We start from the raw sequence: 23,680 nt of genomic DNA on the forward strand, positions 1-23,680 counted from the left end.
GGCGGGGACATAAAGAGCAACAGCAGCATGCAGCGGCCGGAAACAGCATGCAGCAGCTGCCACAAGATGAGTTGCTTGCAGACGACCGCAGCGGCCTTTTGGGGTCAGGAGATGAAATAATATAGCTTTTATGACATTGTTATGGATCAATCGACCCAAAAACAGGCCGTTTTGGCGACTTTCGATTCTGTGTCTTGGTGTGTCTTGAAGACACGACCCCTGAGTCAGTGATGCCGGGTGCAAGACACGCCCCCCAAACCAGCACTGCCCAGCCCTCCCATTAGCTCCGTCGGCCTGCATGGCCTCACCGGATGTGTACCGGAGTACCCATGTTGAGGTGCGCTGCGTTATGTGCACGTTACACTTCCGCTTCCATTGTATCCGCGATTGGTGTGCTACAATGTGCGGAGGCCTCTTACCAGGCTTACCTACCTCCACATGGGTACTCTGTTACATGATGGAACCATCCTGTCATGTGTGGAGGGTCTGGCCCATCTCCTCCAATATCGGGAGCTTCTGGCCTGCAGATACCTCTCAAAACAATCTTCACCATTACCTCAATATTAACAGGCATGCACAAGCCCTGCTGGCCTCCCTAAAGAAGCTGTGCAGTACATTGGTTGCAATGCAGATGCCAAGTGCTTGATCAGTTCATGGAGCCATACATCATGGTATGCCAGGCCCAGGCCAGCATGCTTGAGAAACAAAGTGGTGCAACACGAAAGCTTGTGGTCTGGTGCACGTTCTTCTTATCTCACACCCGTCTGGCGCAGGGATGTGGTACGTACTCGGCGTCCCGCTCACTCACACAAGCTGCTCATGTTGGCGCGTCACCACCTTGCACTTATGACAACAGCAGCCAGCTACAGCCCAAACATTGCCCAAGTTGATAATTGACCTGTGTCTAAAGCCCATGCGATCTGCAGGCTTTGGGCCCACAGCTGTGCGCAGCACGCACATCACGCGCAGCGTGCATGTTATCTGTGCGCTTTCGCATATGCTGGCGCAGGCAGAGGGCACTGACAGCCACCATAAACAGAATCCTGTTATGGTTTCCTGGCAGCATCTCATGTGCCCATACACAGGCCGCAGGCCACTGACATGATGCAGGAGCTCGAGCTGCCACAGCGCGTTTGAGCGTTCCCGAGACATGGCGCTAGGCTGAACGCACCTTGGACAAACTCAGTCATTCTCGATGTGGAAATTTATGCGTTCACGCTTCTGAAATGGTTCGAAATCAGCTGGACATATTCAAACTGAGATCCTGATCAGGGCTCGCTGTCGCCAGGATGGGCACCGGCGAGGTTCGTGGACCGCCTCATCGCCACATCGTCGCGGAACGTGGGGATGGCACGGAAGTGCTGCTGCACAAGTGCCGCCAGCTGCTGCTGCTGCGCGAGGTGAGCATGCGCAGCGCCTGGACCAGCTGTGAGGTGTTTCTGCTTCGTGGAATTCCGCCGTAGTCTGGGTATGAATGCCTGCATGATTGCCCGCCTGTGAACCACTGCTCATCCTTATCGTGTCCATCTGTCCTGTCTTCACTCAGGCGTATGACCTCCGCATGAGCACGGGCGCAGCCCCTGCCCGCGAGGAACGCAGCCCATGTGCTCTGCCTGTCAGGAGGCAACCGCTGGCGGTGGTGCAGGTGCCCCTCAGTGCTCAGCAGCAGCAGCAGCAGCAGCACCAGCACCAGCAGCAGCGTCGTCGCCGCAAGTCTGAGGGGCATGAGCATCACAATGGCTCGCGGCAAAGGCCGCGGCTTGACATGCAGGCCGCCTTGCCGCCTCAGCCGCTGCAACTGCCGCAGGAGCAGCCGCAGCAGCAACAGAAGCAGCCGCAGCAGCAGCAGCAGCAGCAGCAGCAGCAGCAGCAGCCACCACATCTGGGATGCGAAGCACGCTTACCATCCCCGCACCAGCTGCACCTGCAACAGAGCTTCAATGGTGTCAGTGGTGCATGCTTCGGGGCCAACAGGGATGCTTCAGCAGCCGCAGCGGATGGCACAAGAGCGGACGCTGCGGGCAGCGCACGGCGATACGGTGCAGTGCCCCTTGCGGGTGCTTCAGGCAGGACTGCGCCCGGGTCAGCACCCCGACTGCGGGCACCAAGCAGCAGAAAAGCCGCTGCAGCCGCGGCAGCCGCGCCGCTTGTGCTGCAGCAAGCCCTGGCCGTTACCCCCCTCGTGCCGGCAGCAGCTGCAACAGGGCCGCGCACGGGAGCGGAGGTTGCAGCAGACGGTGCACCTGCGGAGACACCTATTCACAACCTGGCCATGCGCCTGTTTCATGACCCTCCGACGACTGGGCAGAGGCCACCTCCTGGAAGCTGCGGCCGCCGGGTGGCTGTAACCCTGGCGCCAAAGCAGTCCCCGCAGCTGCAGCTGCGCCAACAGCAGGTTTCGCAGCAGCATACGGACCAGCAGCAACACCGGCAATCGCGGCAGCGGCAGCAGCAGCAGCAGCAGCAGCAGCAGCAGCAGCTTGACGAGCAGGGGGGCGATGAGGAAGAGGAGGGTGAGCCCCTAGACCCGCCTACTGACCCGCAGCTCGCAACCCACGTGTCAGGTCCCTGGATTCGGTCACGACGGCGCTCCACGCCCGCCCGCCTACCGCAGCAGCTGCAACGACCAAAGGGCGTGCAACCGCCACCGCAGCATCTGCGCGGCGGGCTTCCACATTTGCAGCAGCAGCAGCAGCAGCAGCAGCAGGTGCCTCAGCACGGTGGCGCTGGCCATCGACCAGTGCCGCAGCTCAATCTGACGCGCCCTGCCATGCCGCAGAGCGCCCTGGATGCGCAATCCCAGGCGCTTGATGCATTTGGCAGCTGGGCCGAGGCCGGCGGCAAGGCCGTCGGACGCACCCACGCCGGCAGCCAGTGTGCGGCGACATGGTCGCCCGCGCACCACCCGCACGGTGCTGGCGGGCAGCACCCTGGGGACGGCCCTTTGCAGGTGCAAGTTTGCAAGGACAAAGGGGCCGCAGGGCAGGGCAGCAGTGACGAGGAGGAGGCGGAAGCAGCAACGGCGCGGCCAGGAGGCTTCGAGTTGGCGGGGGGAGGCGCGCAGGCGCCGCCGTTGCCGTACGCGTTGCCGCAGCGTCAGCATCGCAAGCGCCACCAGCAGCAGCAGGAGCAGCAGCAGCAGCAGCAGCAGCAGCAGCAGCAGCAGGAGCCGCTCCAGCAACAGCAGGGGTTGCAAAAGGGACATGTGGCGCACCAGGCGGGCCCAGCATCCCTCGCGGCGGCAAGCGCAGCCCCTGACGGCGGGACGCAGCCGCCAGAGGAGACGGAAGGGTGCGCTCCAACCCTGGCAGCGGCCCCCTTGGCCGCATCCACAGGTCGCGGCAACACTTCAGAAGTGGTGCCACCTACCCCTGCAAAGACGGGCGATGCAGCCCAGGCTGCGTCAGCGGGTGCGGCAGACCCAGCAGCTGGGGCAGCGGCCGCGAGGCGCAGCGGCGCCCGCAGCCAGCCTGGGCGGGAAGGGCGGGCGACGTCGCCGAAGCTGCGGAGGCGCCGGCTGCTGCCCCTGACAGGCATCTGCGGGGCTGCGCCCTGCAACGGGGGCAGCGATGGGCAGCAGGCACCGCACACTGCCCCGTCTCAGGTGCAGCACGACGCCGCTGGCAGAGGTTGTCCTGCTGGCAGGGTCACCTCGCACGTGGCGCGGCCGTGGGGATGGCCCGCCGCGTGCGCGGCCGCGAGCGCGACGCTCGGCCTGCAGGTGGGCGCGCCGGGACGCGAGCAGCAGCAGGTGGCGCTGCAGCTGGGGGCCGCCGTTCGGCGGCTGCTGCCCGTGCGGGAGGGTGTTGCCGGGGTCCTGCTCGAGGCCGGCCCTGCCGAGCGCACCAGTGACGCCTTCTCAAGGCTGCAGCCGACAGCCCTGCGGTCGTACAGCTTGCTCCTCCTGTCGCAGCAGGAGCACGACCAGGCGCGAGCGCAGCAGCAGCAGCAGCAGCAGCAGGAGCAGCAGCAAGCAAGCTGTGGCATGGCGGCTGCGGCGCCAATCGCAGTCCGTGCTGAGGGGGTATGGCAGCTGGCCCTGGAGCAGCTTCCCGGCGCTGAGGCTGATGTGGCACACGGCATGCAGCTGCTTTCCTGGATGCCCGCCTCGCGCGGCTTCGGCCGCCCTGGCGCACGCGGCAGCGCTCTGCTGGCCTCTGTTGCAGGGATTGCGCCGCTGATAGACGTGCAGGCAGGGCAGCGGGTAAGGGAGGGCCCCCAGCCAGCCACTGTTGGCGTCAACATATGGCAGCTGTCTATGGTCAACGGCGGAGGCCCCAATGTCGGGTCAAGCGCCTTTGCAGAGCTGTTGCAGCCGTTGCCGACAGACGAGCGCATGCATTGCGTGGCAACAGGGGGCTGCAGCTGGCTGGCAGCTGCAGGGGTCGGCGGCCGGACATACGTCTGGCGCACGTCGCAGCACACAGCAGCTTTAGATCAGCAGGATCGAGAGCACAAGCAGCAGGGCCAGCAGCGGCAAGGGCATCAACAGCATCAGGAGCAGCAGCAGCAGCAGCAGCAGCAGCAGCAGCAGCAGTGTCAAGGGCGGAAGGGCGGCTGGATCAGGAGAGGGGCGGGTCAGGATGATGGTGGCTTCTTTGATGCCCCAACTAAGCAGCAGGTCAAGCAGCAGCAGCGGCAGCGAGGCCAGCAGCAGGATGTCAGAGCTGCAGCGGGCATGTTGGCGCCAACCCCGCCTGTTGATGTGGGCAGCAGGGTGGCTCTGCCGCCTGCGACGCTCAGAGGTGTGCCGTTCACAGAGTTGGCAGAGCTCTGCTTTGTGGTGCCTCGTGCGCGGGAGCAGCAGCAGCAGCAGCAGCAGCAGCAGCAGCAGCAGCAGCGGGACGAAGAGCAGCTGGAGGATGCAGATCAGAAGCAGCCTCGTCGCAAGCGGAATGGAGGGCCTCAGCCATTGGGCGGTTCTCACGCTGGCTGGCTGCTGGCCGGCTGCTCGTCGTCCGGCGCGCTGGCTGTATGGGACATCGACCGCGGGCAGCTGCTGGTGGCCGCTTTCCCCTGCCTGTCCGGCATGTCCCACCTGCTGCCGCTGCCGCGGGCCCCCTTGCAGGCCGCGGCTGCACCTGGCGCAGACGCGGCCGACACTGCTCTGGGCCCCGGCCAGCAAGGGGAGGCGCACCTGCCGCTCATCATGCTGGCACGCGTCGCAGCTTCGGGCGGCGAGGGCGGCGGGGAGCAGGGGCCCGGCGCGCAAGGCGGGCTGGCGCCGGTCGTCCTGCATGGGGGGGGCGCATGGCTGGCGGAGCCCCTGGCGCTGCGCATGGAGGTGTCTGCAGCAGCAGTGCACAAGAGCGTCGCGGCAGCCGTTTCGGACGGCGGCGGCGTCGTGGCGTGGAACGCTCTGGACGGACGATGCCTGATGCGTGGCCGCCTGCCGTCATCGGCCAAGCCAGGCGCCTCTGGCGGCGGCCTGAACGGCCCGCTCGGCACAACTGCAGCCGCAGTCGTGGAGCTACAGCGTGCGTGTGTGGGCTTCTTTTCCGAGAGGTTGCTGATGATCGGCACTAAGCATGGGGCGCTGCACATGGTGCAGGTTTGAGCGGCAGCATTAATGTGTTGGCCGACCGAGGTGCCTGACATTTCTGGGGTGTCAACTGTTTGCTGCATGGGTCGTAGGGTTACAGAGGTTACAGGACATACAATCATGTACAACCTGCAGTGCCAGCAGCACTGCCAATGCTCCAGAATACCATGACTCCCTCAAGCATATCCTTCGAGCAGGGCACTCAGCCCTCCATATCACTCATCACGAGGCACATGCCTGGGGCAACTCAAAAATACAGCCGACTCCCACTCTCACGGCATTTCATGTTAAATTGATAATGTAAAATGAGTTTTTGTATTGTTTTGATATGGTTCAACCATCTGTCAAGTCTTGTGCGGCCGGTCTTGTGGTGATCATACATCCGCAACAGATCAATAATCTGTCAGCAGCCGCAGGCTGCAGCGCCATTGCAGCTGCCCTGCGGGTGCCAGTGCTGACCACCTCTCCGGACGCCAACCAGAAAACACAGTCAAGGCTTCCGCGCCATCACCAGGGGCCCCCACCATCCCAGAAGCGGCCAGTGCGTCCGTGACCGTCCCGCGCCTGCACAGGCCGCAGGCAGCCTCCCTTGGAACACCGTCAGTGACGCCGCCGCGCGCCCTTGCGCGCATGCACCATGCCGCGCCGCCGTCGCGAGCATCGCACCGCTCACTGAGGAGCAGTGGCTGGAAAGCACCGCCGCCATTGCTGCTGCTGTTGTCCAATGCCTCCACCCGCTCCGCGGCCGCCACCCGCACGCCGGCCACCACGTCAAACGCGGCCGCGCTGCCGCAGGTTGCTGCAGACCCTGGAGGCGAGTCAGTCCGCGTGATGTGCCTTGCGGCCGCATCTGCGGCCTTGGCTGCGCCGACCGCCAGCAACTGCCTTGACATATCCCCAGGCTCCTGCTGCCCGATCAAGCCGCTGGTGGAGTTGAGGCTGACTGGCCCAGCACTGCTGGCTCCGCCGCCCGCCAGCTTTGCGCAGCCGGCGCCCAGGAGAGGGGCCGCAGAGACCCTCAAGCCCAGGCGCCAGGCCGCTTTGCTGGGAGTGCCTCCGCTGTTGTCCCGCGTGAGCGGCCGAAGTGGCTGCTGCGCCTGCTGACCAGGCTGCCCACTCGTGTCCTCATGTGAAAATCCATCAAGTCCCCGCTGCACCTCCTCTGCCAAGCAGCACACAAGCTCCACGCGCCAAGAGTAGCCGCCGAACGCAAGGCACCCGAGCTGCAGACCTGCCGCCCCAACGGCGCCGCATGCTGCGCTTGTGTACAGTCCATCGAGCGCTCTCTCGTGCACCGCCCGAAGCTGCGAAAGCCTGACACACCCTGTGACTTCAGTGAGCGCCTCGGCCGCCGCATGCGTTCGGCGCACTGCAGACCAGGGAACGCCGCAGCCGGCCTGCAGCAGCGCGCGCGTCATCTCGTAGCGCTCTTCCAGCGACGAGCTGCGAGGATGGATGCACCGATAAGATTTACTGCCAGAGCGAGTGATGAGGGTGCAAGATGCACACCTGCTGGCAACATGGCAGCTCTACTCCCATACTCCCCTGGAGGGTAGTGGCTTTCACACCAACACCTTGGTGCGTGGAATGTGCCAAAAACCAGCGGCAGTGCGACTCTTCCCGCCTTGGCGTGTCACCTGTAATAGCGAGCCATCTCTGCCAGCGGCCATGCAGCGAACACAGCCTCTGGCATCGTCTGTGCGGCCGCCGCTAGCATGGGCCCAGCCACGAGCGGCAAGCGCACCGCAGCCCCAACAGCGGAAAGCTGCTCCGCGGTGGCCGCAACACCAACGGCCCCAGCCAGCCAGACGTCAAGCGCTGCGGCAACAAATTGTGAAAGGCAGGCAAGTGCGTGTGATCGACCGCAGACGTGACTGGCGGTACCGGTTGGGTAGCTGGGTTGGGCAGGCACCAGGCGCGCTTGCAGCGACAGTGTTTGCGCTCACGGCGCGGCAGTGCCGGCGGCATCCTGCAGGTGGCAGATGCGGCTCAGCGCAGCACCAATCCGTCAAGCGCCCGGGCCCGCCGCACGCACCTGCCAACGCAGCGCCCTCGTTCCAAACGCGCAACTCCGGCGACAGCAGCAGCAGTGCCAGTGCCTCGGCCGGCAGCTGCTGCAGCCGCGCGGCCCGAGCGGGGTCTGGCAAGGCCGACTCCAGGTTCCCAAATTCCTGGGAAAGGGCAGGCGCATTTTCGTCGCATCAAACAGGTGCTTTAGGTAGGCTACGCCCAAGCCCCATCCTGCACATGAGAACAACCACGACGCCTACGTACCGCCCTTAGAGAGGGCAAAGGGCACCGCTGAGGGGGTGGCATGAGGTGGTGCACGACTCGCAAGGACGGCGCCACCCAGCGCTTGATCTGTAAGCAAGATTGAAGCCCTCTGCTTGCGAGAGCCTGCAAGCCTTTTGCTCACCCGTGCGATGCGCACTTGCGCCATACGCCTGAGAGGCGCCACCATCTGCTGGTGTGCCAGCGGCTCGGGCAGAAGCCACAGCGCTGCCATCGCGCACTCCCATTCCATCTGGTGCGCAAACAGCCGCCCCGAAAGCGCCGAGACGCAGCTCTCAGCCACACCTGCAACATCCAGGCGATCAGCGAGCACCAGGGTGCGCACTGCCAGCTGCTGCCAGCACGTGGCTGCCGCGGCGGGACCGCTCGAGGCGGCGTCGATGCCGCAGGTGCCGCCTTTGTTGTGGCCGGCCGGGGCCAGCAGCAGCGTGGGGGCGCTGCTGCCGCTCTGGACCAGATCCTCAAAGGTTCCCGTGTAGCAGCAGCGCAGCAGCGCCACGGCAGCGGGGACGTCCTCTGGGGCCGTCACGTGCAGCACGCAAGCGGGCCGCTCGCACGTGTCGTGGTGGCGCTGCGCCCACCGCTCAAACAGGGCCGCAAAGTACGGGCTGGCCTGTGCGGAGGGCAAAGAGTCAATTGTTGACTTCCTGGTTTGAATGGGCGTGGCAGCTGCTTACGGATACCATGGGGCCAATCGTGCCTCTCACCGCGGCGAGGATGAGGCGGTGCACCGGCAGCCGCGCCACCAGCAGGCAAGTGTCGCTGAGCTCGCCGCCGGTCTCGTGCAGCGTTATCAGCGCTTCCGCATCTGCATACTCGCTGTTCAGCCAGGCACTCGCCAGCCGCGACATAGTTATAAAAAGGCGCGCAGATCCCGCACACCCCGGTTTGGTGTTGGAGGGTGTATACAGAATGGATTTCAGACATATACGACGTCCTTGCCACACAAGCGGTCCACGGGACCGTGCTCGCAGCGGGAGTTGAATGGGCGCTACCTAAGGGATGCGTGGGATGGCGCTACCAAAGGGGATGGGTCCTTGAAGCATTGAAACACGCCCAACCCCGCTGAATCGTCCGAAAGACCCCCAAGGCCGACAGACCCTGGCACGTTCGCTGAGATTCCTAGGGGTCTTTCCGTGAGAGGTCTTTGGGGCGCTTTGGCAGGCGGCCGGGCGCGTTTCAAAGCTTCAAGGACCTGCCAAGCTGTTGACATTGTTCCCGTTGCGCAAGCACCGCTTCAAGCTGGCCAGAAATGGGTACATGTGTTCACATGAAAAATTTGGCAGTCATGTACAGAGGGTGGCAAGCCCTTGTTCTGCTGTCAAGAGACAGACACGTCAGCCACCCACCACTTTGTGTGCGAAATGCGACCTACCTTGTTCCCCGAAGCGTATATGTCCTTAGTCGGGGCTGCTCTAGTGCTGTCATTATCTCCACGCATTCGCACAGTCAATGAAGACTTGTGCTATCACCATCAGTCAAGTCACTGGTCAGCTGACCTGTTTCTGGTGGCTGGCCAACGCATCGGCACCCAGTGCCACTTATGGTGGCTCCGCGGTCACATGCTCAATGTCCCAGAGCACCTTGGCACGCCAATGCACAGAGATGCAGTATCTATCTCAGGCAGGCTGGTGTTGATGCAGGTGGGGGCGTTTGAGAGTGTGGCACCGTAGTGTGTTCAGACACTGCCGCTTTAGAAAGCGGCAGTGTCTGGTTGACTGTCTGCGTGCCACCCGAGCTGACTGCGGTATACATGCAAGCGCGCATGCGCTTGACCACAGACTCCCGAATGCCTCGAACAATCAAGAGTGACAGCAAATGCGCGTCTTAGACAAACTCGGGTGGCGACTGCCTGTCGAGCGAGCCTGCCGACTAGCTCACGGTAAGCAGCTTCTTGCAGCGGCTGAGCGTTCTCGGGCCTGGTCAGAGGCCATCAAGCGCATAGCTAGGTCTGCATACCGTAAGTGTAGGCAAAGATAGGCACTCTTTCAACACGATCCTGAAGCCACCCAGCTGCTCTAGGCACGGACGCGACGCCTGATCGGGATCTGCTACGGCCTCACCGCGTGGGCACGACCAGAGGCATTCCACTAGTACATCGGCACAATACATACAGCACTGGAGCATTTTGATCATTAAACAATTACACCTCAATCATATCATAGGTTCACGGCCCCTTGCACTGCACATTTACCTGCTGCCACTGAGGGGCCTCGACGAGCACCAATGGCAGGCGGTGCGATCATATCTGGCCCTGGTGGCCGCTCAAATGAGTATGCCAAGGGCCGCGTCACTCTCTACGTGGTGGTGGCGTGCTTCGTCGGCGCCTGCTGCGGCCTAGTGTTTGGGTAAGGCCCCGATATCAGTCTCAGTGTATTGATGCATCTGGTTTAATGCCTTTAGATGCGTTCATTGTCGTCCTGCGGTCCCAGGTCGTTGGTCGCTTGATCTTGACCGAACCCGCTGCCGCGCGCTCCGCTCTCCGCCTCCAGCTATGACATTGGTATCGCGGGAGGCGTCGTGGCAATGCCCGAGTTTCAAAGGACGTTCTTTCCTCACGTGCGTGCGCAAACCGTCGCGGGCGCCACCAGACGCCATGTTTGCTGAACAAGCATATGCAGTAGCGCAAAGAGCAGCAGCCCTTGACGGGCTGCCAAGTGCCTGCGGGTTGCAGGACACTTTTTGGACACTGGACCCCTAAACCGCTGGTTTGATAGCACAGCAGGCGATCAGGCCCTAAATCCCCATCCCCTCCCTGCCTTCATACCGCCCCCACCGTGGCGCCGCCAGGTGTACAAGCTGTCGCAAATTCCCAAGGGCGGCGCCGGCGCGCACGACCCTTTCTGCAAGTACGACGACCCCATGATCTCGCTGTTTGTCTCGGTGCTTTTCCTGGCCGGCATCCCCGGGGCCTTCCTGGGCTCTTGGACGAACAACTGGTTTGGCCGCCGGCCCACCATGATGATCGGCGGCATGAACTTCCTGGTCGGGTCCATCCTCATGTCGGCAGCCTCCCACATCGCCATGCTGGTGGTGGGGCGCATCTTTCTGGGCGTCGGTATTGGCATCTGCGTGCAGTGCGGGCCGCTCTTCCTGTCTGAGCTGGCACCGGCGCACCTGCGTGGGTTGTTCAACACCCAATTTCAGGTGCGCGTACAAGAGCAGGGGCCGCTTGCGTGACCCCCAGGCAATGGTTGAAAGTTTGCAGAAGCAATAGACTTCACAAGCATCTGCAGGGTATGCTTCGAAATGTAGCCTGCACAGCTTTGTCATAGGAGAGCGCGCGACCCCACAGGCCTCTGCCGAGCGAGACCAACGCCGTCCCTCCTGGCCCGCCTCGCCGCCCCCGATCCGCGCAGCTATTCATCACCATTGGCATCCTGGTGGCACAGGTCATCAACTACAGCACACAGCACATGATCATTGGCTGGCGCCTCTCCCTCGGCCTCGCCGGCGTGCCCGCGCTGCTGCTCATCGTGGGGTGCATCATGGTGCCTGAGACCCCCAACAGCCTGGTTGAGCGCGGCCACCTGCAGCAGGCCAAGATCACGCTCGCCAAAATCCGCGGCACCGAGGGTGCGCATGCGGGTGGCGCCACCTCCGCGCGCTGCGCAGCGGCGTGTGGCGGCGCCGCCAGCGCCAAGGAATTGCCAGACGACGGCACAGCTGATGCCACCCCTTCCTGCGCGCTGCCCTTGCAGCGGACCTTCACTTTGCCCGATATGAAGTCAGTGCCCCTTTCCAAAACGCACACAAAGCACCCTCCAATATTGTCTGTTCAACCTCCCAGAGATCGACCCTGAGCTTGACGACATCATTGAGGCTGCTCGATTCGCGCGCACCACGTCCAAGGGCGGATGGTCCTCCCTGTTCAAGCGCCGCTACATCCCGCAGCTGGTGATGACCATTGCCCTCCCCACCTTCAACCAGTTCGACGGCATCAACTCCATTATGTTCTACGCGCCTCAGGTGGGCACCGGTTGAGGGAGAGCTGGGTATGAACGCGCCAACTCAATCCCTGTCGGCGGCTGGCTGGCAGGTCTCGCATGAGCATGTGCACGCATGGCTGCCTTTGGGCGCTTCACTGGTGCTGCTGCAGGACAGGCACCGCATCTCCTCCTCACGTCCTACCGCACATCCTACTGTTGCGCAGCTGTTTGATGCCATGGGCCAGGGTGCCAGCCAGGCGCTGCTCACCCACGTTATCATTGGGGCCGTCAACGTGGCCACGACGCTCGTTGCGGTTGCCACCGTTGACCGGTGGGTGGCCACCAGCGCAGCTGGTATGCATGCCTGCAGACGCGCGCGCTGCTCAGGTCGCCATGGTACCTGCAGTGTTGCAGCAAAAAGTCCGCCACCATGCGAGGATCCTTGCCTTTCAGCCCTGCTCACATTCCCTGCTCCCACCTCTTGTTAACTGTTTCAACAGCCTGGGCCGCAAGTTCTGGCTGGTGGAGGCGTCCTTCCAGATGATGGCGGCCGAGATAGCCATGACTGCGGTCATCGCCACCCAGATGACGCCTGAGGGCAGCCTCCCAGCTGGCGCGACCATCGGCCTGCTGATCGTGGTCTGCTTCTTCATCGCCGGCCACGCGTGGGGCTGGGGCCCTATGGTGGGTGGCGTGGTGGCATCCGGGTGCCCGTGGCAGGGTCTGTGAAAGCAGCGGCTGGGCTGGCTATGCAGAAAAGAGACCTGGCGTAGCTGCATGTGAGGCACTCAGCAAAGTCTGATCTTTGGCCCTGCTCAACCTGAAACTACGCAGACCTGGCTTGTGGTGTCGGAGGTGCAGCCTCTGCACATGCGTGCAGCTGGTACTGCTTTTGGCACCATGGTGAACTTCATCATGAGTTTCATCATCGGCCAGTTCTTCCTCACACTCATGTGCCATTGCAAGGCGTATGTGTTCCTCTTCTTTGCTGGTGAGTACTTGAACTTTGGTGGACGCTGTGAATTGCCATTCTTGCATGGAAAGCAGTGGCAGCAGTAACAGCAGCCTCAGCAGGAGCAGCAGCAGCCGCGTTGAGCTTTGGTGAGGATTGTGCCTCCTGGTTGCGGGCACCAATCGCACCTTGACTGTCCGACGCTGTATGTAATGCGTTGATAGACAAAGCAAACGTCCCGTCCTATACCAACATCATACATCCGACCACCGCCTTGACAGGCTGGCTGCTGTTCATGGGCATTTTTGTCATCCTGTTTGTCCCGGAGACTAAGGGTGTGCCGATTGAGGCCATTGAGGACGAGCTGATCAAGAAGCACTGGTTCTGGGGCAAGGTGAGTTTTGGGGGCAAGGGCACGTGTGAGTATATGTGTGTGTGTGTGTGTGTGAAAGCGTGCACGCGCACGCGTGTGTTTGCGTGTGTGTGTAATCGTGCTCTCAACGGGTGCTTGATGAGGTGCAGGGACCTTAGAAGGATCTCTGCCCCGCCGGGTGCAGCAACCCCCCTTGCCGCGCCACTCCCTTTGCGCCTTGCGCCAGGTCATGGCCAGCACCTACGCCGCAGACACTGCCAATGCGAACCGCGCCTCCATCACCAGCGACGCCGACGTCGCAGTGTGCGACGCCGTCGCCACCAGCACCGCGATGGCCCAGGTTTCGCTGCGGCCGCGGTCGCCCCAGAAGGGCAAGGGCGAGGGGAGCAGCTCTGGTGGGAACGACATCTGAGTGCCGCGCACCGTCTAAGGGGCGCGCCTCGCCACGGCGCCGCGTGGCAGGCCCCCTGTTTTACAAGCAGAGGGCAACAAACCTTTTCCTTTGCTTGAGTACTCAGCCTTTTGTTTTGTATTGGCCCCCGCCAGGCGCTCAGTCTGGTGCCGCCTGGGATGTGCCGTGTGGCGGCAGCCAAGCCTGCGGCAGTCAACCAGCCTGACGCACCTGATCACGGAGGCAGGCAGGAGCGGGAGCACGGCAGGCAGCAAAAGCGCCGCCAGGCATGCCGCTCCTTGACTGTTGCGTTGGTGCAGCGGGTTAGGCACGCTCACACGGAGACTTGTGTGTCGCCTTGTCATGCACTCACCGCACTGGGGTCAGCGCCCTCAGCCGCTGAAGCAGCGGTGGGCGCGGCCCCGTGCTTGCCAGGCCCGCGAAGCGCGTCTCGTGGAAGACGATACATGTTATATCCTCCATGCAGCTGCCCCACGCTGGGTTGCGCCTTGTGCCTGACGCGGTGCAGTTCCAGAGCCTGCTTTCCAGCTGCTTTCCAGCACGAGCACGCGTGCGACTTATGAAATGTGTCGCGCGTCATCCCCCCCATTCAACTGTGTTGCTCGCCCCAAAGCCTCAAGCCACCCCAATTTTGAACAGCTTATGTTATTTATTGCGTTGCTGCTGCAATAACACTGATTCCCAGGTGTAGGAGCAAACAGCTCAACCTCTCCTGTTGCAAAGTAATGCTGTTGCGACGGATGGCAGCACTCTGAAGGGAAAGAGCCCTAATCCAGCTGGTGGACAGCCAGGATCAACTGCTGCGCTTGGAGACTGCAGGATTTGTCGGGTCAGGTTGCCGGTCAGCCTGACCTAGCTGGGCTTACACAATGGGGTCGAGTGGGATGATCAGGGTGTGGATGCACAGCTAGCAAGTGCTTGTGGCGGCGACCAGGCCTTGCGATTTGGCATGCAGGCTTTCATGGCCTCAGCAACCTTGGGGTTGGAGTGAGTCATGGCCTGGATACTTGCAACGTTTTCCCACAGCACACTGCCCAGGTCTGTCAGTCAGCGCAGCGGCTGCGGCTCCGGCACTGCCTGCTTTTGAAACGAGTTGCGCAGCTGCCCGCACGCCGCCGCCGCCTCCAGGCCGCGCGTCACCCGCAGCGTCGTCTCCACGCCGGCCTTCTCCAGGACGCCCCTGAAGGCCGCAACCGCCGCGTTGGTCGGCCGCTTGTACTCCGACTCGTCCACGGGGTTCCAGGGGATCACGTTGACATGCGCCGCCATGTTGTGCGACCGCAGCAGCGCCGCAAGCTCGCGCGCCTGCGGAGCCGCGGCGGAGCGTGCACGCGCGAGGGGTGCGAGGGCGCGCGGGCGTGCGTTGTCGGCGATCCGGCGGGGGATGTGGTGCGGGGGGTGCGGCCGCGCGGGAGGGTCCCCTGCCTTGGGGCGGTGAACCTGGGGCCGCGGCCTCTCCCGCCAACCGCACAAGGGGGCAGCGCGGTCAACCCGCGCCGAGCACCCCGCATGCCCAAGCGTCCCCAACCAGAACAGGGCTCCCACCCTGGCTGGGCCCCGCAGCGCTTCCAGGGCAACAGGCAGCGGGTCCCTGATGGTCGGCATCGCAGAGCCCCTTCCCCGCTCACGTGCTGCGGCTGATCGTTGACGCCCGCCATGAGTGTGTACTCGAACGTCAGGCGGCGCCGCGTGGCGGCAAAGTAGGCGACACAGTCCTGCATGAGTGGAGGTGTTTTGCGTGTGAGGGTGTGAGTGGTGCAGCGGGGCGATGAGGAAGGCACGGCAGTGGTCGTACGTGAGGGGAGGCAGGGAGGTGGGGCACGGGAGTGATCTGCGCGGAGGTGGTCCTACCTGGGGTACCCAGAGCTCAGCTCACGCTGTGTTGACTCAGCCCTGCCCCTATTCCAAAGCCGTTGAGGATACGCGCGGCAACCAGAAAGAGCGCTTTATCCCCACCTCCAGCCACCGGCATCGGATTGGCCCGCCTATCCCCCGCACCCACCGACTCTGATGCCCTGCCATCCTTGGCATCCACCCAGCTGCAGCGCCCGCCCGCCACCCTCTCCCTTCTCCCCTCTCCCCTGAACCCTCGACCCTGCCAGCTCAAAACCCGCCACGCGTAACCCATCCGGCCGCCCACCTGCATCAGCGCCTCAATCGGGTAGACCTTGGCGCTGGGGATCAGCCGCTCCCTCAGCGCCTGGTTGGGCGCGTGGATGGACACCGCCAGCGTCACCGGGAGCTTCAAGGCCGCCAGCTTGCGGATGGCGTTGGGGACGCCCACAGTCGACACGGTGATGGCGCGGCCGGACAGGCCGAGGCCTTCGTGGAGCAGCTGGTAGGCAGCTGACACGGCTGGCAGGTTCAGCAGGGGCTCGCCCATCCCCATAAACACTGTGTTCGAGAATGCAAGCGTATGTGTGTGTGTTTGTGTGTGTGTGTGTATGTGTGTGTGTGGTGTGTGTTGTTCGCATGTGTGAGTGCGCACGCACGTGCGCGCGCGTGTGTGTGTGTATGTGTGCGCGCGCGTGCGCGCTGAGGGTAGGGCATGGGTGTGGTTGGATTCGTGGGTAACCGTGTGCACGGTCGGGGACCCATTGAAAGGTACTCTGCACGGGTAGGCGGCTGACCATTTCACGAGCAGGTCATCACGGCGTCACCCAGCCCAACGTGTTCCCCCGCTTCACACGCGTCCGCCTACGCCCGCCAAGCTCCTGCCGCCCAGCCATCCGCTCGCCAGGCCGCGTCCCCCACCAGCCACCCACCCACCAACACCTGCTACCGGGGGGGGGCTGGTGCCTCCCGCCCCCGGCCCCCCCTCCCCGCCATCGGCCCTCAACGCTCACCGACGTTTGTGACGCGCCGCCCGTACACCTCCTGCAGCGTCATGACCTGGTCCAGAATCTCGTGGGCCCTCAGGTTGCGCGCAAAGCCGCCCTTGCCGGTCGCGCAGAAGGTGCAGCGCATCGGGCAGCCGACCTGACGGGAGCGGGGCGGACGCGGGGCGGCGCGCGCACGTGGGGGCGGCCATGGCTTGGGACGCGCCGCCGACGGGGCGCGGCTCGCGCACAGGCGAGGACCAGCGTGCTTGAGGCACGGGCGCGGCGCAGACTTCGCCGGCGGCACTCACTGCCCCGGCGCCCTCGACCCCCACGAAGCCGGCCGCAGCCCCAGCCTCCGCGCGGGCGTGCGCCCTTGGAGTGCACCAGTCTCAACGCCCCCCCCCCTCTCCTCCCCCCGGCCTGTGCACCTGCGCTGCAGCCCGCGGCGCGCACCTGCGAAGACACGCACACAGTCAGCCTGGACCCGCTGGACCCCTTGTCCAGCGGAATGCCCACTGCCTCGATGAGCCGCCCCTCGGACAGCTGCAGCAGCAGCTTGCGGGTGCCGCAGGGCGACGAGACAGAGTGGTGCACCGCCGAGCGGCCGGTTTTGAAACCCAGCACCTCGAGCTGCTCCCGCAGCTTCTGCGGGCGCAACAGGACGCGATGTGGATGGAGTCTCGGTGAGAGAGCATGTGGCTAAGGGCCCCAGGCAGGGCGGGGCTGCCGATGCGGTGCCCTGGGGTGCGTGACTGCTCGCCCGCCTTTGCAGCCGCCCACCCCGAAACGCCACTGGCCTCCAGGCGTGCGCCGTGCGCGGCAGCTTCCTGTGCCGCCAGCCCCACCCGGGCCGCCCCACCAACACCAGGCGGGGCGGGCGCACCGGCGGCAGCGTGCGCAGGTCCGCGATGCTGTGCGCGCCCTTTGCCGTCGGGTCGCGCGCCGACAGCATCAGCTGTTCGTACATCTGCTGGCCCCTGTAAGCCTCGTGGCCCAGGCCCTTCACCAGCTCCCGCAGCTCCTCAACCGACTGCCCCAGCAGTACAGCGCCTGCGGGTGGGGCCGCCAAGCGGCCAGAGGGCGGGGGATGGGGACGGGTGGGCGGGGGCGCGGCGCTGGCGGCGCCTGGGGGTCGGGACGCGACCTTGGGGCGGTGTGGCGGCGGCTGCGGCAGCTGAGAGATTTCCGGCGCTACCCACCTTCGGCGGTGGGAGTAACATCGCGCCGTGCCGCCGTGGCCGCGTCGGCCTGTGCCGCCGTCACGAGTGAGGCGTCGATCTTGGACCAGGGCCCGTCCCGCACGCGCGGGTCTCGCGGCACAAACGTCGCCTGCGGTACGCCGTCCGCAGTCGCTGCGCCGTCGACGTCGTCGTCGTCAGCAACGCGAGCGCGCCGCTGGTTTTGCTGCTGCTGCTGCTGCTGCTGCTGCTGCTGCTGCTGCCGCTGGGGGGGCGCAGGAATCGCGGCGGGGGCGGAGCGCGTCCGCAGGGCTGTGCGTGCTGAGGCGCGCTGCTCATTATCGGGTCTGGGGCCATCTCGGCGTGCAGGAGGCCGGCTGGCCTCGCGCTCCCAACTTGCTTCTTTGCTCCTGCTGGTGCTGCTGCTGCCCCGGTCGTTTGGGTTGTCTATGTATGATGGCGCCTGGCTCCTCGAGCCACCGCTGCTGCTGCCTGGGCGGCTGTGCATGCCACGGCCGCCAGCACCGGCGCTGCTTCCCCTGCCCCTGCCGCCCCTGCCGCCGCCGCCTTCACTGCGAGGCGTCGCTGCGGCAACGACGATGTGGCGCAGGCACTCCAGTCGTGACGTAAGTACGCACGGCATATTCCATGCCACATATGGCGTGCGAGCCGCTCTCAGGACACGGCCGGCAAGCATGTTTGCTGATAAAGTGGCGCGCCGTACGCACTGATCTGCACACCGTATGACGCAATGCCGATAATCAGACCAAGATACACAAATTCACATCCACAGCGCAGATGTCGGCCCAGCTTGCGTACTGTATTCGGCACTGGAGTGACATGTGCGAACGCAAAAAGCATCAGCAGAACACTCTTTCTGATATCATTAATCCGAGCATGAATTTTTGGATTCTTACGTCCTGCAGCTGCGGACTGCAAAGGAAAGACTGGTCCACGGTGCTGCTACCACGCTGCGCACCAAGCATTGACCATGGCTGCTGGTGCAGCGGCGGCAACCAGTGCCGCGCTCCTGGGAGACACAAGGCAAGACCAGCTGGTTGCAGAAACGTTGCTCGACATCATGGTCGCTGCCCAAGCTAAGCGAGCGGCGCACAGGGTCAGCCGGCTGGTGTACGTGGCGTCGGGGAGCCCGAGCGGTGCAGTTCAGGAGAGCGTCCATGCCAAGCTGGTGCACCGGCAGCTCGCTGCCGAGGGGCAAGGATCTGTGATGGGCCTACTGCTGGTGCTTCCGGGCTGCGTGGTGCACCTTCTGGAGGGCCGTAGCAGCACGCTGAGGGCAATTTTGCAGGGGCTGGCGTTGAAAACGGAGGCACGGGTGCGCAGAGCAGGGCTCTGAGATTGCTGATATGTCGAGCAGTTCTGGCATGCACACAAAACCAACTCCTTTGGGTACTGTCGGAGAAAGTCATCAACAGGTGTGTCTCAGCCTGAGCAACCCTCGCCCCTGCTGTGCACACAATGCCGTTGTGCCAGGTCATTTACTTGGCAGAGGACCTGCAGCGGTGCTGTTCGGGCTGGTCCACCATGGCCGCACCTGGCGACTTTCAGAAGCGGGGCGCACAGCCAGCTGGGGCTGCGGGCGCACACTCGTAAGCCACCTGCATAGGTTCCCTCGGCTCTGCTTTGGGCAGGGGCCAGCTCACGCGTGTGCGTGCGGTGGTTGCAAACTCACGTATGCAGTAGAGCAGATGTGCTGGTGCCAAACATGACTCTGAGCATTCTGCTGCAAAAGTGCAACCAACCGCAACGTGGCGGGACCCAACGCGCAGGGCTCCTCAGCGCGCATCCCTGGTGGTGGCGGCACTACGCCAGCGCGCCGCCTCGCTGTCAACGGAGCTTGCTCCTGCCTCCGAACACGACATGCCATCGGCCGAAGATGTGCTGGAATTAATTGCAAACCAAAAATTTCCCCTTCCAATGCAGATCCCGGGCTGATTTTGGGCCATGCAGTCAGCCGCGACCGGCTCCATCGGCCGGAAGTCACCAGCGGCTGGGAGCTGCCGCGCCAACGTGCAGGCACCCACCCCAGGTTACCGCCCCCCTTAGATCCATACGCCGTCCATGGGTGATCAATACATTATGATTTTGTAATCATAGCGCCATACCAGCTTGCCCATGCCCGTCAACCTTCATCAGCCAGCTCGAACTCCAGACAGCAGCTATCCGCCTTGGGGCCCGAACCAGCTCACGGGACCAGTGGAGCAGTGGTAACGGGCAATAAATGCTCCAAAGGCTGATAAAATGGTGAAGCGTTCCGCAGACGACGCTGAGGTGCAGTTGCAGAGCGCTGGCAGCAAAAGGCGAAGCGTGGCAGAGTCACCCACTTCCAGCGGAGAAGCAAGGTCCGACGAGACTCAATTTGATGCCTCGACGCTGGCCACAGCGACCAGCCTGCCCCGCCCCAGCACTGGCGCCGCCCCATGCACCTCCATGGGCAGCTGCATGGAGGCCGGCGACAGCTTTGTGCACGCTGTGTGTGCTGAACAGGGCGGCCGGCCCTACCAGGAGGACACGCACAGCCGTCATGTATGCGATGGCGCAGCCGCATACGGTGTTTTTGATGGCCACGGCAGCTCGTTCGTATCGGAATTCTGCTCCCGCCACCTCCCCAGCCGCGCGGCCGAAGCTGCCGTCGCAGCTGGCGGCACGGCCGTCGCATCAGGCCTGCGCGCCGCCTTTGCGGATGTGGACGAGGAGCTGGCACGCAGCCACCCACAGCAGTCGCACATGTGCGGGTCAACAGCATCAGTGGTGGTGATTACGCGGGACTGGCTGTACACCGCCAACTGTGGTGAGGCCCAGGGGGCGCGCACAGCCCCTGACAGGGCCCCCACCTCATTATCCGTGGCAAGATTCATCAGCGGCAGCCCCACGCCTCAAGGATGCTTGCCGATGCCTGCACAGGCCGTGCCTGGACCGTCCCGCCACCCACCCCTGCCTGTCCCCCTCTTTTGACCTGGGTTGCGAAGCCTCAAGCCACCCCTGGCCGCTGGCCGATGCCTGTCCTTAATCTCGCCTTCGCTTCCTCCTAATACCCCTGGCAGGTGACAGTCGGATCGTCTTGGTGCGCTCCCACGGGGCCGAGCCGCTGACTGTGGACCACTCACCCTCACGGCACGACGAGCAGGTGCGGGTTGCTGTGCGTTGCGGCGCGCTTGAGCGCCACCAGATCCGAGGCCGCCTGCCGTCGCTGCGTGGCACCGCATAGCGCTGCGTGGCGCTGCTTGCATTTGATAGCAGCCGCATGCAGCAGGCTGGAGCCGCATGGAGCACGCGGCTCCCACCAACGCCACAATGCAACCCCACCCCTCCTCCTTCACCCCCTTCCTCTCCTCACCACGCTCGCACCCCTTGCCCCTCGGCTCGTTTTGATTGTCCCCACAGGAACGCGTCAAGCGCGCCGGAGGCAGGATCGTCTGGCAAAACGGCCTCCGCGTGATGGGCGCACTCGCCATGACGCGCGCCATTGGGGACCACTTCCTGCGGCCGCACGGCGTCATAGCCGAGCCCGAGGTCGCCGCAGTCCGCCGCAGCGCCGAAGACGAGTTCCTGATTCTCGCCACCGACGGCCTCTGGAACTGCGTCGCCGCGGACGAGGCCGCCGCAGTCGCGCGCCGCGCTCTCGCGCGCGCAGAGGACGCGGCGCTGACGCGCGACGCGGCCGCGCTGGTCGTGCCGAGGGCGCTGACCAAGCTTGCGATGGCGCGCGGCAGCACTGACAACATCACTGTCGTTATGGTGGACCTGCGCGGGGCGGCTGGCCCGCGTGCGGCGCCCAAGGTGGCACCCATGACAGCGGCAGCCGGACCCACCACGGCCGTTGCTTCATCTGCAGCCACCCTGGTGCAGTCGCAGGATGCCGCAGCGGCGCATGTCGCCCAGCCGGTTGCATCGGCGTCGACAGCAGCTGAGAGCCCCTTTGGTGCTGTCAGCCTGCAGCTGCCGCAGCTCAACCTGCCGCGCCTCAAGACGCGCCGCGCATCGCAGCAGCAGCTGCCGCCCAGCTTTGGCTGCGGCGCCACAGCGGCATCAGCGATGGGCCGCAGCATGTCAGAGGCGGTGGCAGGCTGCGGGCATGGCCATGCGGGGGCCGGCAGCGCCGCTGCAACGCTGCTGCCGCTGGCCATGGCGCGCGCCAGCTCGGCCCCGACGCGGCTGCAGCACGGCTACACCATCACCACCGGGGGCCCCCATGTGCTGGGCCTGCGCGCCCCGGCCGTCAACCCTATGGCAGCACGCGCAGTGGGGCCAGCACAGCAATGTGCGGCGCTGTATCACGCTGCGCTCGCGCAAAGCGCAGCTGCTGCCGTGGCCCCAGGGGGTGAGGGCGTCTGGGCACAACGGGTGGTGTCGAGCACATTTTGACTGGGACCCAATTTTCCTTCTATAAGAGGATGAACATGTCAAGTTGTTGTCAATTATTTGTGTTGAGACGCATCGAAGGGCAGTTGTCACATGCGCAGCGGCCTGCAACATCGGCCCCAGAGCTGCTGCGTGTGCGTGCCACTTGTGGCCAGTGGCACGCACAAGAGTGACTGCGCCTCATTGTGCCCTTGCGCGTGCTCGCGCGCGCGCGTGTGTGTGTGTGTGCGCGTGTGTGTGTGTATGTACACTTGCACGTATGCATACACTCTCTACCAGCCCACTGCTTGGGCGTGGCGTGTGCTTGCGCCCGCGTGGTCGTACACCTGAGCAACCTGCCTGCCCTGGTGCGAGCGCCCAGGGACAGGTGCATGGCGCTGTGCGAACAGCTCGTTGGTGTGCGGGCTCCTGCAGACAAGTACACAGCAGGCATCGCACGGCCCTTTACACTCACTGCGGCTGCAACACTGCCGTTGCAAGGTCAGTTTGCTGCACTGGTTGCCAGCACTGCGTTTGTGTCTGCGAAATTTTTGTTGTGCTTGTATTGTTGCAGTGAATCGGCGCCTTCATTGTGCCACACATTGTTCAACCAAGCTATTGTTGCAGCCAGGAGAGGGTGCACAGCCTGGACAGGCGCATGCACCGCTGGGTGCTCGTTCGCAATCCACAATACAACGCGGTGGCTGAAGCTTTGCTGGCGACGCTGTCAAGCGTAGCTGCCGCCTGGGTCTGCTGCCGCACCATCAGTGTGACGCATGGAGAGCTGCCAAATTCTGCCATCGGGCTCTGCCCAGCAGTACTGGCCTCAAAACAAAGCGCGAACACAGCAATGACAAACATTGGACATGATTGTTTTCTTGCTGTCTCCCTGGATTTTTCTTGGGCCTTCTAAAAATCCATGCCACTCTTCAGGCCCACACTTTGCTGAGGAATGGCATCCGGTTTGATAATAGCCGGTTTATCATGCCTCCTACACCCCCATCCATCTGCATTTCAAGCCTGCAATCAAAGCCTGTAACATCATGACGTCTGGCCACTCTTTCTTCAAGAATCCCTGCTTTGGCGCCTCGTGTTTTGGGCGGCTGCAGCTGGGGCCTACACTGTCCGTACAGGCGTGCATCTCAGTGCTACGTTCCCTGCATTTTTACTTGTTCAAGAAGGCAGGATCATAGGAACACAGTTGATATTGTATCTGTTTGAGAAGGGAGAGAGGGCTGATACACACCAATTTTGGCTGTGTCGTAAGGGCGCCCATGGGGTGTGGTGTATCTAGTATGATAGTATCAGAACGACACAGTTCAGCCGCGCTACCCCATGTCACGGGACAATTTGTCAGACAAATTGTAGGCCCTTATGCATGCTGTTATAGAATTGTATATCATATGTGCTCTGTGGGGCAGCAACTCACCTCGCGGCGTGGCTGTACTGTATGGCAACCACGGTGGCGTAGGTCGTTGCTGCCGATCTGGTCCTGTGGCAGATCTCAGGAGCCATCCTCACAGTCTGGCGTGACTAGATCGCACACGCGCAAGTTTTCTGTGAACCGTGTCGTGTACTGTTGTCGGTGTAACCCTACAGTAATAGTTTGCCTGGCGGCCACTAAAACTGCGATTCCGTTCGATGGGGATCCAGCACGCCCTGCAATAGTACCTTGAGTCTGCGAAAATCTCCTACCGCGCTTGCCTGCACCATTGTCGCTCCTAATCTGCAAGACCACTGGTGGCACCACGCAGCAGCCGGCCCGATCTGCGGGCCATGGCGCTCGCACCTGGGGTGCTATTACCATCATTGGTATAT

The 23,680-nt window shown here is 63.6% G+C and overlaps 5 protein-coding genes across 5 annotated transcripts; 3 read left to right on the forward strand and 2 right to left on the reverse strand.

Moving 5' to 3' along the window:
* Positions 1 to 4,678: 4,678 nt before the first annotated feature.
* On the forward strand, positions 4,679 to 5,557 carry MNEG_0157 (hypothetical protein; the record flags this gene model as incomplete). The annotated part of the gene is made up of 1 exon (XM_014051364.1): positions 4,679 to 5,557. One exon carries the CDS (start codon positions 4,679 to 4,681, stop codon positions 5,555 to 5,557), a length of 879 nt encoding a protein of 292 aa, XP_013906818.1.
* Positions 5,558 to 7,484: 1,927 nt separating this feature from the next.
* On the reverse strand, positions 7,485 to 8,685 carry MNEG_0158 (hypothetical protein; the record flags this gene model as incomplete). The annotated part of the gene is made up of 3 exons (XM_014051365.1): positions 7,485 to 7,511; positions 7,959 to 8,447; positions 8,542 to 8,685. The coding sequence occupies 3 exons, from the start codon at positions 8,683 to 8,685 to the stop codon at positions 7,485 to 7,487; spliced, it is 660 nt and encodes a 219-aa protein (XP_013906819.1).
* Positions 8,686 to 10,060: 1,375 nt separating this feature from the next.
* On the forward strand, positions 10,061 to 13,500 carry MNEG_0159 (hypothetical protein; the record flags this gene model as incomplete). The annotated part of the gene is made up of 10 exons (XM_014051366.1): positions 10,061 to 10,182; positions 10,327 to 10,393; positions 10,625 to 10,981; positions 11,194 to 11,410; positions 11,625 to 11,803; positions 11,988 to 12,094; positions 12,264 to 12,447; positions 12,598 to 12,754; positions 12,997 to 13,109; positions 13,315 to 13,500. The coding sequence occupies 10 exons, from the start codon at positions 10,061 to 10,063 to the stop codon at positions 13,498 to 13,500; spliced, it is 1,689 nt and encodes a 562-aa protein (XP_013906820.1).
* Positions 13,501 to 14,547: 1,047 nt separating this feature from the next.
* On the reverse strand, positions 14,548 to 18,486 carry MNEG_0160 (ribosomal RNA large subunit methyltransferase N; the record flags this gene model as incomplete). The annotated part of the gene is made up of 8 exons (XM_014051367.1): positions 14,548 to 14,805; positions 15,129 to 15,215; positions 15,641 to 15,894; positions 16,347 to 16,479; positions 16,776 to 16,967; positions 17,206 to 17,372; positions 17,522 to 17,765; positions 18,418 to 18,486. 8 exons carry the CDS (start codon positions 18,484 to 18,486, stop codon positions 14,548 to 14,550), a joined length of 1,404 nt encoding a protein of 467 aa, XP_013906821.1.
* A 1,762-nt stretch (positions 18,487 to 20,248) lies between these two features.
* Positions 20,249 to 21,886, forward strand: MNEG_0161 (hypothetical protein; the record flags this gene model as incomplete). The annotated part of the gene is made up of 3 exons (XM_014051368.1): positions 20,249 to 20,312; positions 20,566 to 20,648; positions 20,906 to 21,886. The coding sequence occupies 3 exons, from the start codon at positions 20,249 to 20,251 to the stop codon at positions 21,884 to 21,886; spliced, it is 1,128 nt and encodes a 375-aa protein (XP_013906822.1).
* Positions 21,887 to 23,680: the final 1,794 nt, after the last annotated feature.

This window comes from Monoraphidium neglectum (genome assembly GCF_000611645.1).
Source record: "Monoraphidium neglectum strain SAG 48.87 unplaced genomic scaffold scaffold00010, whole genome shotgun sequence".
NCBI lineage: Eukaryota > Viridiplantae > Chlorophyta > Chlorophyceae > Sphaeropleales > Selenastraceae > Monoraphidium > Monoraphidium neglectum.